The following is a 12,940-nucleotide window of genomic DNA, read 5'->3' on the forward strand; positions in this document are numbered from 1 at the left end:
AGGCTAATTTTCTTGTAACAGACTTTGATCTTTGCAAATTATGCAGTGGCCCGACCAACTAGAATGCTCTGCTGCAGAAGCTGAAAAGGAAGGAGATTTCTCAGGGTGCATTTGAAATCTCTTTTCTGGTTTCAATGTTATGCGTTATTTACTCTCCCGAGGACCACATTTAAACTTCACAGACACCCTGAATTAATTTAAAAATAAATCAGTGGTATTCTCTTAGGTTACACATGCGTGCATACACACACACACACACACACACACACACACACACACACATTTTCATATCTCTGTTTCATCTCATACCTTGCTTTTCTGTTTAACAAATAGTTTGTGCTCCCTCTAACCTCTACAAACCCTTCTGAATTTCCAATGCTTCTGGCTGAACTGAGATGCTGACATTCTGAAACCACATTTAATGAAAACATCTCCTGGCAACGCTGATGTACAGGGCTCTGATGAGCAATTTTCTGATGATGAACACTCTTTCCTTCAGTCTTTCATCAAACATTTATTGAGCACAGGGGTTTGGCAGGGGGAGGTATAGTCGTGAATCAGACATGGCCTCTGCCCTCGAGGAGTTCATGGGCGTGCAAACACACAACAAAACAGGTTGATGAGTGCAGAAAGGGTTGTGTAGAGCTCTGGAGTCCCGAGGTGACTGGCTCCAAGTGCAGAACTCAGGAATGGACGAATGTGTGTGATTTGTTTGATCTGGCTGTCGAAAGCTTATAGAAGCAGTTCCTAGATGTCAGAAGGGAAGAGTGCTCCCCAAGCAGAAGCTGCCCCTAGGCAAAGACACAACAAAAGTGAGCATCCTTTCAGATATATCCACTGTGTGGCTCTGGTAGAGTCTAGAGTGTGATGGAGCAGGTGCGACAGGTGTGTGTGTGTGTGTGTGTGTGTGTGTGTGTGTGTGTGTGTGTAAGAAAGCCACATCTTAGTTTAGATAACACCAAGCAAAGGGATGGTCTAGGGAAGCTCTCAAGCTATAGAGGTTAATTTCCACTACTATAGCAAGAAAGGATTGTTGAATCCACAGTTCTGGGTCAACTGGGCTCTATTGATGGCCTCCTGAAGGGTGTCATCACCACAGTTAGAGACGGGCACTCACAATAAAATGGAGCTCGGGTTACCTTTGGTAATAACATGTTTACATGAAAAGCAACACAAGGGTTCTATAGAGAGCATGGCCCTCAGTGACCTAAGGACCTACCTCTTAAAGTCCCCAGCACTGCCACACTACGATGACCAGGACACAAATGTCACTGCAAGAAGACAAACCTTGTCTAAACCAAAGCAGTATCCCTGGTGAGATCTGGAAGATAGCCATGGCAGCTGCGAGGGGGAGAAGAGGAGAGGCCAGAGGCAGGGGGTCAGGTAAGGAAGAGGCTGTTCCATCATTAGCTGGATAGGTAGGAGGATTTGGTAGCCATGGAGAGAGCTGTTGGGAGGACTTTGAGGAATAGATCAGTGTTCTGCCAGTCACAGTGGTGCATTAGTGATGGTGGCTGGGCAGGAGTTGGAGGGGGTATATTAATAACCTATAATATCCCTTAGCTCTGATCTGAAGAAGAATAGCTCTCCAAATAACCAGCATTTCCATCCAGACACTGAAATCTCCTTAACATGGGAAATGGAAGGTGTTTGTTGCATTCTATATGTTTTCTAACTCCCTAATCTCCCTCCCCATTAAAGAATTCCCCAGACTGCCTATCCCCTGGTATAATAAATTTCTATTAATTAAGTGTACAACTCTCAGTCTTCTGAAAGTTCCCTTCAGTCTAGAATTTGAAGGACATTCTAAAACATTAGTAGAAAAGGTATCTCGGTGACCTGTGGGCCAGAAAAATGAGAAGAAAGCAGCAGACATGATATCACTAGGACATCAGTAAAGAGAAGAATAGTCTTCCAAGGCCACCTAACCCTGACCCCCTCTATGGCTTTCAATAGTCAACCTGGTGCTAGGGTCTCCTCTGTGAGACACTTGCTGGAACCCCTGAGAAGGCCGCTATGACATGTGTCCTCTACGTTCCTGCTTCCCCATGGCCCTCATGTGCTTGTGAATGGCAGTGAAAGGAACTGGCCGACTGAAGACCAGAAAGATGGCAGGAGGCTCTGAGCTCCTCCTTCTGGAATTTCAAGGACTGTCAAGTGTGGAGAGGAGTAGGTTTCTCCCATGGAGCTCTGCAGACCAGAGAAGGAAAATCAAGAGCCAAGGTTCAAGGTGTCCATGAGGTTAATGGATCCCCGAGGGGCTGGGTATTAGGATCCACAGAAGTTGAAGTGAGTGTTTTCACGCTTTCCTGGACCTGAAGCTCTACTGGTCTAAGCTATGGAAATTAGACTGGAGACTTGGAGCTTGTGTGTCATCTACAAATCCCACTGGGCAAGCCTACTTAAAAGAGGGTCTTTATCACATTTTGTGGGTCCCCCCTTTACATGATGGAATGGTGGCTGTTACCTGGTGGGATGATGACATCCCACCCCGAGGCCACTCTCTTCAAGTGTCTGGGAGCATGGAATGTCTCTCATGTTTTAGGCATCTCCATCAGGGACAGAAAGCCTGGGACAGAGTGCACACTGTCCTACTGTAAAACACCCACCAAAAGCGACTTGGGGAGGAAAAGATTAATTTGGCTTACACAACCATAACATAGTCCATAACTGAGTGAAGTGAAGGCCGGAACTCAAGTGGGAAGAAATTGATACAGAGACCACAGAGGAATGCTGCTTACTGGCTTGCTCCTCACAGTCTGTCCAGTCTGCTTTCTTATACAAAGCATGACCACCTGTCCAGTAGTAGCCCCATCCACATTGCACTGGGCCTTCCCATATTAACAACTAATCAATAAAATGCCCCCCAGACTTGTCTACAGGCCAATGTAAAGGGGGCAATTTCTCAGTAGGGATTCTTTATTCCCATATCTGCCTAGGTTTGGGTCATGTTAACAAAATAAAACCGACACAGACATACAGTGTGGTGTTGGTCAAATGAGGGGGCCTTTTAAAATAAATGTCTGAATCTTAGGGGACTCCTGATTACCAGATCTTGAACTAGAGATGTGCCTAAAAACAAACAAAACCGTACTTCATTGGCCTTATTTACTATCCTTAGAAGCATGTAAAACACATTGTGTGTGTGTGTGTGTGTGTGTGTGTGTGTGTGTGTGTGTGTAGCTTGTACTTTATTCTAGCCACCCCCAGCAGTCAGTTCTCTGTGGAAGTACTGACACGGCTGAGAATCCAAGGTTACATGGAGGAAGGCCCACTTCCCAGCCCTGACTTGCTGCATTCTTACAAGGAATGTCAATAAGAGTAAAGGTGTCTGTTGGTGCCAGAAAAGAGAAGTTTTAGGGAGCATGAGAAGATGTCTGCAGGGTACCCAGAACCCACCTCGCCTATCAAGGTTGTTTCTTCCTTCTGGGGTCTAATGTGATAAACTGATATGAGACAAATATTCTGCTCTTAAAACAAAAGCTGTCTGCAGGCTCGTTTCCCCAGAAGCACTTCCAACCTTGCCCAAGCCTCCTCCAGTCAGGGGAGGAGAAGCCCTGGACTTTCCCCAGATTCTCCACAAGCCCTGTCAGCACATCCAGCCTCGAGACCCTTTTGTGCTGAACAGAAAGGGCTGTAATCGGGTGTTTCATCATGGCTCTGGATAAAGCAGCTTTTCATTCCAGGTCATAGGGAAGGGTGGGAGTGGGCCTGTCCAGTTCCCAGAGACTGACAACGCTTTGTTTAGAGCCTGTTTTCTTGGTTATTTTTAAAATTAGAGCACTCAGCATTTTCTTCTTCCTTCCCTTCCTGCAGCATCAGGGCCAGGGGCAGATGTGATTGCTCAGCTCCCCAGAACTGCATGGGATTTTAAAACAAATCAAATATTTATATAGTATTTATAACATGCCAGACACTATGCTAACCTTTTATAAGTAATGCTTTGAAACCATGACAGGGCTACGAGGCACCTGCAGAGATGAGGAAACTGAGGCACAGACAAGTTGGGTAATTGCTTGAAGTCAGACACAGGAACACTGTCTCAAGAGTCCATACACTGAGATGGATCTTTGTCCAGAAAACCTGTTTGTGGGAATTTGAGGCTAGGGTCTCCCTGCTGGGTCAGGCATGTGTGAATAGACAGGATCACAGCCATCTTGGCCAGCTCTCCAGCCACCTGTGTCTTTGGACTTCTTTCTACCTGTCCTTGCTTACTTGATGTTGCAAATCCCCATCTTCAGTGAGTGGCCTCACACAGCAAGTCCCAGACAGAATCCCACTTAGGCTTGGGTGAGGCCCTTGAAGAAAGAAAACACTGAAGTGCTTATTGAACACAGTAAGTGTTGAATATTCATACTACACAAAGAACACTTTCCTCTACAAAACACCTAATCTTGGGGCTTCTGTAACTAGGCCTAATGTCCTGCACAAGCTTTGAAGTATTTGATTACCAATCATTAAGTACTTAACCCAGAAACTTCTCAACTCGCTGAGCTTAAAACCCAGGACCCACAGGGCTGCTTGCCTTTTGGAAAATTCATTAGCAAGGAAGATGGAGTAGGAGCTCCCAGGAAAGCAGAAGTCTGAATCCAGGATCTAGGATCTGGTACACACTTGACTTCCAATGTACATCCCACTACCAGGAAAGCCGGCCCAGGCATTCCAGAGGCTCTTGCTCACAGATGCAAGCCAGCCCTTTCCTAAGCAGGGTCACAGATGCTATTAATCCATACCAGCACTATCATTAAGACAGCACTTGGGACATTTTCAGGCCATCTCTGAGACCTACTGAATCTGAACGCAGGGTAGTGGTTGGGTTTCCCAAGCACTCAGATGATTCCCCTCTCCTGTGGATGACCCCTGGGCTTCAATCCTGGTCGTGACACTTGCTAACCTCTCTGCCTCAGTCTCTAGTTTTATGAAATATAGAAAAAAAAAATCTTCATCTCTAACTCACAGAGCTGCAGTGAGGAAGACACCCCAGCATGCACCTCTCAAGTAGGGTGAGGATAGTTTAATGCTCTCTGACCACACCTAGCCACCATCTGACACATTCGCGCAGAAACTATGGTCGAGCGGTCTGTGCCCGAGGGTTGCATGAACGATGACTTCCACGTGCCCCAGGATTCATAGTCCTCTGTACTAAGATCTGGAGTGGTCCAAGATGGGAAATGAGATGAGAGAAGCCCAGCCATTCCTCAGACCACATGGTCACTCCCTTGGTCACATGATCAAGGTCTGAGAAAGAGTCATTTCTTCCTTGTTTCTGCTTGGGCCCTTTGTAGTCACTTTTTCAGAGGAACCTGAAAGGAAAAATGAGACAGCAGCAGGGACTGGCTCTGGGAACCGTTATTAATATTCTTCGTCCTGTACATCCAACTTCCGCTTTGGTTTTTAATGGCTTCTTCCATATTTAATTTGGTTTCCATTCCAATTAAGCCCTCTGTGTGCTGCGGTTTCTCTCCTGCCAGGTTTAATTGCCCTTATTTAAATTCTTTAATTAAAAGTATTGTGTGTTTGTAGATCCTGTCGTTGTAAGTATTACACAAATAATTTTGATGACTGGACTGGTAAACCAAACAAGATGGAGAGAGAATGGCTCGGATCTCAGCATCCTGGCCCAGAGCTGCAAGATGAGGCCCAGGGATGAGGACAAGAGTCAGCTAGTGCACGTCCCAGCATCCTTTCTTCCTTTCAACTTAGCCCAGACCAGAACCCATAGCGGCCTGCTTAGCATGTGGACCAGACCTAGAAAGTATTAGCTCTCAGAGCGAAAGCCCGAGTTCAGGAGTCTTGCCCCCTCTCCTTCTGCCTCATCTCCCCCTTTAACCACTGCTGCCTTTGCAAAAATGCACCCCCAAAGTTCCCTGAGCCTCACCCCAAGCCCATCCCTGCTTCTGGAGCTTTTCATCAGGACCCTGGACCTGCCCCTGGACAGCATCTCTTTCCCCACATCTCCGCTCAGGTCTCACCTTTAGTAGAGGATCTCCCTGGCAGCCTTCTCCTGCTCCCCAGCTTGCCTGAGCCTCCCACTGAGCAGGATGCCTATGATTTTGGGCAGAGCCTCATCAGCTCCTCTTCTTGCCGGAATTTGCTGCCAACTCTCCCTCAAGAGTACGGTTGCCACAAGAACAGAAAAAGCCTTCTCTTTTTCAGTCATGCATACACTGCAGCAGCTGGGAAGTGTGCATGACCCTCGGTAGATGCTCATTAAATATTTGGCAGTGGCTGGATGTATGAATAATGTCCCTTCAGAGAAGCCTCAAAGGAAACAGACCAAACCTCCTTGAATTCACTGAGACTTCTTCCTTTATTCCAGCACTGAGTACCACCAGCACCTTCAGTCTTAGCTACTGTCTCAGAGACAGGAATAATGTGGAGGGGGGAGTGGGAGTGGTGGTGGTAGTGTTTGCTGGTTAACAGGGAATGGGGAAGGTTCCATGGGGTCCCAGCTGCCCTGTATGTGGAATCTTGGGAAAATCTCCCGGCCTCTCAGAACTTCAGAATCTTCCTGGCATGAGGAATTTATGAGGAGAAGGAATCGAGGCTTCTTTGAGTGGTAGGAAGATGTCTGGCATTTGATCCATGAGAGAAGCCATGTTCTGAGGAGGAAGGCAGTGCCTAAGGCTGGTGCTAGCTCCACCACCAAAGACGGTGTGGCTGGATTCCATCCCCCAAGCATGGTTCCTGGAAATGTTGGGGGCTCCTCGCATTGTTCACAGAGCTCTTTCTGCTGAGGAGAAAGCTCCTGGCCTCATACACAGCCAAGTGAAGCAGTCAAGCAGTGACCCCTCTACGCACCCCATTCCTGTTCTTGGACCTGAACCATTTCTTCTGGAAGCCAACACTGGCTGTTTCTACCCCTGATCACATATGAGCTGTCTGTGTGGTGCTGAGTTTATTGGTTGGTTGGGGCAGGTCAGGGCCTGGGAAATGACAGTCTTACATCTCTGAAGGAGACTCTTCTATTCCTTGCTCACTCTCTTGTCTTGACAAGGTGCCCAGGGAAGGCCTGAACAGTAGGAGTAGCTGTGAGATAAGGAGGAGCTGCAGTTGACTCTCTTCGACAATGTTTTCTAAGCTCTGGGGTCTGAGAGATGTGAAACAGCCCATCCTCACTGTTGGTGGGGCCTGCTTTTGGCCCCAGAGAAGTGCTGAGAAGCCAAAAATCTGCAACATAATGGATGGAGCTTGGACCAGCCCCATTTCCATGACCCCACTCCCATGCTGATGCCCTAAACAGCCTTGTTTTTGCTGTATCACAGCTGAGAATCAGGGCTCCCATCAGCCCATCTCCTCAACCTCCCAAGAATCATTCCTTAGCCCTACAGACAAGACAAGAGAAAGGGGGAGGGGTAGTAGGGGAGGCTTGCCCAAGTCTGCATCAGAGGCAGAACAGAGTTGAGAAGCTCTGAGGCCAGTGCTCTCCAGTCTCTGCCTCAGGCCTAAAATGAGACAGACCTGGGAGAGTTGTTCTGGTTCCAGTCCTGACTTCCTTCCTGAGCTCTGTCCCTACCTCCAGGGGCGGGACAGACAGCCTGTCAGGTGAGGTGAAGCAACTGATCACAGTACCACTTTATAACAATAGCCAATAATAGGGCTCTGCCTCTCATGGGACAACAGATATGCTCATGTTTGGGGACCATGGGATTTACTCAGATGCTATGAGAACCGGAGCTGGCAGTACAGCGAGCTGACCTTACTTGGGGCAAGTGTTACTTGATGCTTCTGGGCCCCCAAAGTCCAGCGTTAGGACAGGATGGTGAGTTAAAAGAGATGACAAGCTGTAAGAGGACAATTTGAAGTGTCCTCTATGGCTGTTCCAGCATAGTACAGGAGCAAAGTGACCACAAAAGTGCCAATTCTGGGCAATGTTGAAGAGGCCTATTGTCCAGTGTGAGGCAGCCCCAACCTCATTCTGGTCAGTGAACGCTAACTGGAGCTTATTTAAAGAGCCAGAGTGGAGACCTTGTTGCACAAGGCACTAGGAAAGGGGGCAGTGGAAAATCACGGGAGGGGAACTGTGAAAAAGAGCAGGCCCTGAGGAAAAGCCTGAGGGAAATGGTATGTCCCCTACAGAAACCCTGAGCAAGAGTTAGTCTGTGGGAAGGGGATGTTCTGAGAAAGGTGACTGTGAGGAAAATCTCTTGCTGGGACATTCTTCCTCCCTGGAAGTTCCAGGCAGAGTGGAAAGGCCTGAGGAACTAGGGCTGGGTACAGAGGCCGTTCAGTCTGCACGTAGCAGAGAAGGCTAGTCTGCAAGTGTCCTGTAAAATGGGGTTTTGGAAACCAATTCTTCCTCTGGCCTCAGAGCCTGTACTTGTGGTGCAAGCACCCCTCCCTCTCTTGGTTCTGTTGTTTCTTTGCTCTTGAGACAGTGAGTTATAGTTCTCCCAGGCCGGGAAGTGCAGGGGGCAAGGCCCATAATGGTCACCTGCATGCTCGTGGCATGGCTTGTGTGATCTGTGTTGTCGCCTGCGCAACAGGGATGATGAATCGTACCCCTCCTGGACACTATCACACCCACAGCCTACACTTTCTGCCTCCAACTCCTCATTCCATGCCTCCTTTACCTTCTCTAGAAAGTATTTTCTAGGGGAGCTAGAATTTTTGTTTAGTATTAGTTTCTCTTAAAGATTTATTTCTGCATGTATAAATGTTTTGCCTTCATGTATGTATATCACATGCAAGCATGGTGTGTGCAGAAGAGGGCATCCGATCCCTTGGAGCTGGCGTTACAAACATTTGTGACCTTCCCTGTGGGGTTAGGAATGGAACCCACGTCCTCTGGGTTTAGCTCTTAACTGCTGGGCTACCTCTCCAACCACTTAACTTTTTTTCTAATTGAAAGTTAACACAGGTGTAGAAAAGTATACAGAAATACACATTCAACTCAATAATTCAAAGCAAAACTAACACCTAGGTCAGGAAATAGCTACCATATCCCAGAATGCCCCTTCATCTCCTTCTACCTTTATACTCTTTATCCCATAGGTGACTACCATCCTTACTTTAAGATCTCGGTTTTACTTGATCCAGTGGGAGGTTTTTCAGACAATTATATTCATTCGTTTGTCTGCCTTCTTTGGCTCAACATTGTACTTGTGAGTTTAGTCTAGTTTTCATTGCCATAAAGTATTCCACGCTATAAATAGTTATTTATGCATCTTTTCTTGATGGAGGTTTGCACTGTTCCCAGTTTGGAGAATTTGCATCATGTTTCCAAAAGCCTTTAAGTATGTGCCTTTCATGCACACATTCCAATTTGATATGAACCCAGACATGGAATTGTTAGGTCATGGAGTACACGTGTTCAATTATAATAGATACAAGCCATTTCCTAGGTAAACCTGAGAAGTATGTCTTCATGTTCTCTGGAGGCTGGCAGTTACCATGGTGATGGTTGTGGCTACCTTGTCTCACTGGAGAGGCTTGCTGTGTCTCATTCACACAACGTACTTCCTGGTGTGAACTGGAGACAGTGCAGGATAAAATCCACCATACTAGCTAGGCACCCTGGAGGAGGTGGCTGGAATCCTGGGTTGGAGGAGGTGAACAGGGTCTGGGTTTGGAGGTGCTGCTGTGGCTCAGCCTGCCATAGAATTGTATAGAGGAGGCCCAGACACTGAGATGCACACAGGCCAGGAACCTGGAAAAAGGTGGGGTACAGTATAAGGCCAGGAAAGAAATGGGGATGAGAAGGCTGGAGAGATAAGCAGCCCTGAGCCATGGTGGCCTTTAACACTGGGGTGTTTTTGAGGTTGAGCATGCATGTCAACATGGTCACCAATCATTAGGAATGTGAAGAAGTCAAACTACAGGGACCTAAGCCATGATGGAAGAGGAATCTGGGATAGTCATGAGGCATGGGGGGGGAGGGAAGAATTGACAGTCCTTGGTGCCTGTCTGGATGAGGAGGAGTCTGATGCATGTGGGAAATTTCTTGAGTTTCCCACACAAACCAGGTGGGAAGATGGGGAGCACAGGATGAGGGGGTTTCTTGAGCTGGGTGAGTCTGGCAGACATTTGCCTACTCTTGGGATCAGCATCGTTCAAGCAACTCTGACTGCTTAAAACCCAAGTCCAGCTTGCATCACCGAGGTGATGAAAGATGCTAAGACAGCCCAGGCTCTCAGCCAACTCAGAGCCAGTAGTCCCTGAGGTCACCCCACAAGATCCCAGATGCTACATAGATGCTTTGGGGGACACCACTTCCTTCAGGGGCTTTTGGACATAAACTAGGTATTTGTGACTATAAGACCTTCCAGAATATCAGTTGTATGGGAGATCCATGCATGCTCAGGACTTGAGAGCCTAATGGCCAAATAGATAATTAATTATCCAAGCATAGAGGTTTTCTTGAGACCAACACTAACAGCTTTCATGGTCCTTGGGAGGGCCTTAGGAGCAAGAAGTCCCTAGGCTAGGACGTGCTCAGATGCAGGTTGATTGTGGACACGTCTTAAGAGTGAGATTTCTCAGAGCAGGTACCAGTACCCTGACTAGGAGCCAGCTATAAGAGCCAAGTAGTGTGCCACAGCTTCAAATAGTAGTCAGAAGTCGAGGCAGGGAGATCTATCTCTTCCTCTACAAAGAACGAGGGAAGCTGAAGCCTATATCTAAGCCTTGGAGAAGACCAATACACAGGAGCTGTGGGAACCTGAGGCCGTGGGAATGCTAGATCCCAAACCCCCAAGCATGGGACGCTCGGTTCACCTGGTCACCTCTATGGCCTCTGATGCTCTTTCTGTCTGGTTCCTAGGGAGGCTCCATCCAGAACCGCAAGTCCAAGCGCTGCCTGGAGCTGCAAGAGAACAGCGACACGGAGTTTGGTTTCCAGCTGGTGCTGCAGAAGTGCTCAGGACAGCACTGGACTATCACCAATGTCCTGAGGAGCCTGGTGTCCTGACCCTGCACAGACACCACCAGCCACTGCTTTGCTACTGTGTAGCATCAGCTGCAATGCCACCTGCTGTCACGTGGGGCTGCCTGGAGTCTGAGAGGGGGGAGCCAAGTGGGTGGCCTCCCCCACAAAAGAGCTTTGTACTTCCTATTCAATTTTCATGGAGTTTATAGAGAGATGCAAAGAGGTGGGTGAGGGTATAATATCCTGAACTATTTTACAATTGTAAATAGGGGGCAAATGGAAAATATTTATAACTGGCAATAAAATATTATTGATTAAGAAAAGTCTTCACAGTCATTTGGTTCCCTGGAGTGATCTGGGCCTGGCTTCTCTGTAGTTGGAGTCTGGAAACTTAACATGAGTCCTCAGTGCTCTTCCTTCTTCATAATCTTGAGAAAAATAACTTTAAAGCCCTGCAGACCGAGAAATTTGACGAACTTCATAAAGACTCTATTCCCTAAAAAGGTCAGGTTCTGTGGTACTGAGGTCAGGAATTAACGGTCTCTGAGAGTAATGCTATCCATAAAGCATGTGTGAGGCACAACTCAGGGTAGGGCACTGGACCCCCAGGTTCCCACCCTGAGGACAGGTCTTTCCCTGCTACCTCCATATGAGCTGGTGCCCAGGACAGGTTTCTCCTCCGATGTTATTTGAGTCCTACCTGTCATCCACTGACAGACTCTAATCTACGCCACCTTCCCCTGAAGTCACCAAGTCTCCTCTCCAGGCTAGCCACTGCCCCTCCCCCATGCCACTTGCTTGCTCATATCCAGTCCTGTGGCCTGTTTGGCTCCCTCCTTGAATTAGGAAGCAATGGCTTCCTGTGGCCTCTATAACCCAGTGCTATGCTCTGAAGTGGCTTAACAGCGACGTGGCACTTTACCGTTCTAAAGCCTGGGAGTTCAAAATGAAGGCTGAAAGGGAACGTGCTCTGTGCCTCGCTCCCAGCTTCTGGGGGCTCAGGTAAGTGTTCCTTGGTAAGTAAACACCTCTCTTCTCTGCCTTCATATTATCTTCCTTGTACACGCCTGTCTCTCATGCCAAACTTTCTCGTCTTTATTAGAATGCCAGTCCTCTATTGATGGAGAGGGAGCAATTTAAATTGTAAATTTGATGAACTTCATAAAGACTCTATTCCCTAATAAGGTCAGGTTCTGTGGTGCTGAAGTCAGGAAACTTAACGTGTCTTACGCTGTCCATGTCAGCCCTGCTGGGCTCAGCCTGGGAGACAAGAAGCCCCTCGGATGGAGCGTCTTCCTTGGAGTCTGTTTTTAAGTCCCATTTCCTCCAAAAGCATCCTTCTAGCTGCTCCTGTCTCTGTACAAAAAGCCCTGCCTCTGCTTGGGGACTCCTGTTTTCAGTTCAAGGGACCTCTCCCTCCACACTGCCTAAGGCTTTGTCCCATCCAGACAACGGTTGACCCATATTCATCACACCTCTGCCTCTTACTTGGCCCTCCTTCCCAGAGGCCTCCAATCTAAGCAGTGACCTATTTAAGATCAGTCATTTACAGAAAACTTGACTATGAAACCCAGTGCCCTGAGTGCTTCCAGGGTGGGAGTGAAAGTCCTATTGATTTAGCCACTGTTTGCACCCCCCCCCCCCAGAATCCAATCCAGCACAGAACTCACTTAGAGGGACCCTTACTTACTCCTCCAAAGAGTCCTCTGGGCTCTAGCAGATCAAAGAGGACATCCGCCAAGCTGGACACACATGTTAGTTACACCTACTGATCACCACCCTGGAGGTCCAAACATGGAACTATGGTTCACCAAGAAGAGTTTCCTACGGGGCCTCTTCCAAGCCCCTGAAGTTCGTCCCCTAACCCCATTCTCTTTTCTGCTTTCACTTTTCTGCTAACAACCCCATGTGTGTGCTAACTAGCACCTATCTCTAGTTGCTCCGATCCATCTTTCCAGATCCACCCTCCGCCCTTGCCTCTCTCCTCATTTCCATCAGTCATGAAGCAGGGATAAAGCTGGGTGTGGTGGAGCATGCCTTTAATCTCAGCACTCAGGAAGCCCATGCGAGTGG

General features: G+C 47.9%; 1 protein-coding gene across 1 annotated transcript in view; it reads left to right on the forward strand.

Annotated features, from left to right (window-relative positions):
* Positions 1–11,159, forward strand: part of GALNT18 (polypeptide N-acetylgalactosaminyltransferase 18) — a 302,943-nt gene extending 291,784 nt beyond the window's left edge. Inside the window, exon 11 of the mRNA XM_080911329.1 lies at positions 10,763–11,159. Coding sequence (XP_080767455.1) covers positions 10,763–10,909 — 147 coding nt within the window. The 3' untranslated portion in view covers positions 10,910–11,159. The remainder of the gene's footprint in view (positions 1–10,762) is intronic.
* Positions 11,160–12,940: the final 1,781 nt, after the last annotated feature.

Source organism: Micromys minutus (genome assembly GCF_963924665.1).
Source record: "Micromys minutus genome assembly, chromosome: 2".
Classification (NCBI taxonomy): domain Eukaryota; kingdom Metazoa; phylum Chordata; class Mammalia; order Rodentia; family Muridae; genus Micromys; species Micromys minutus.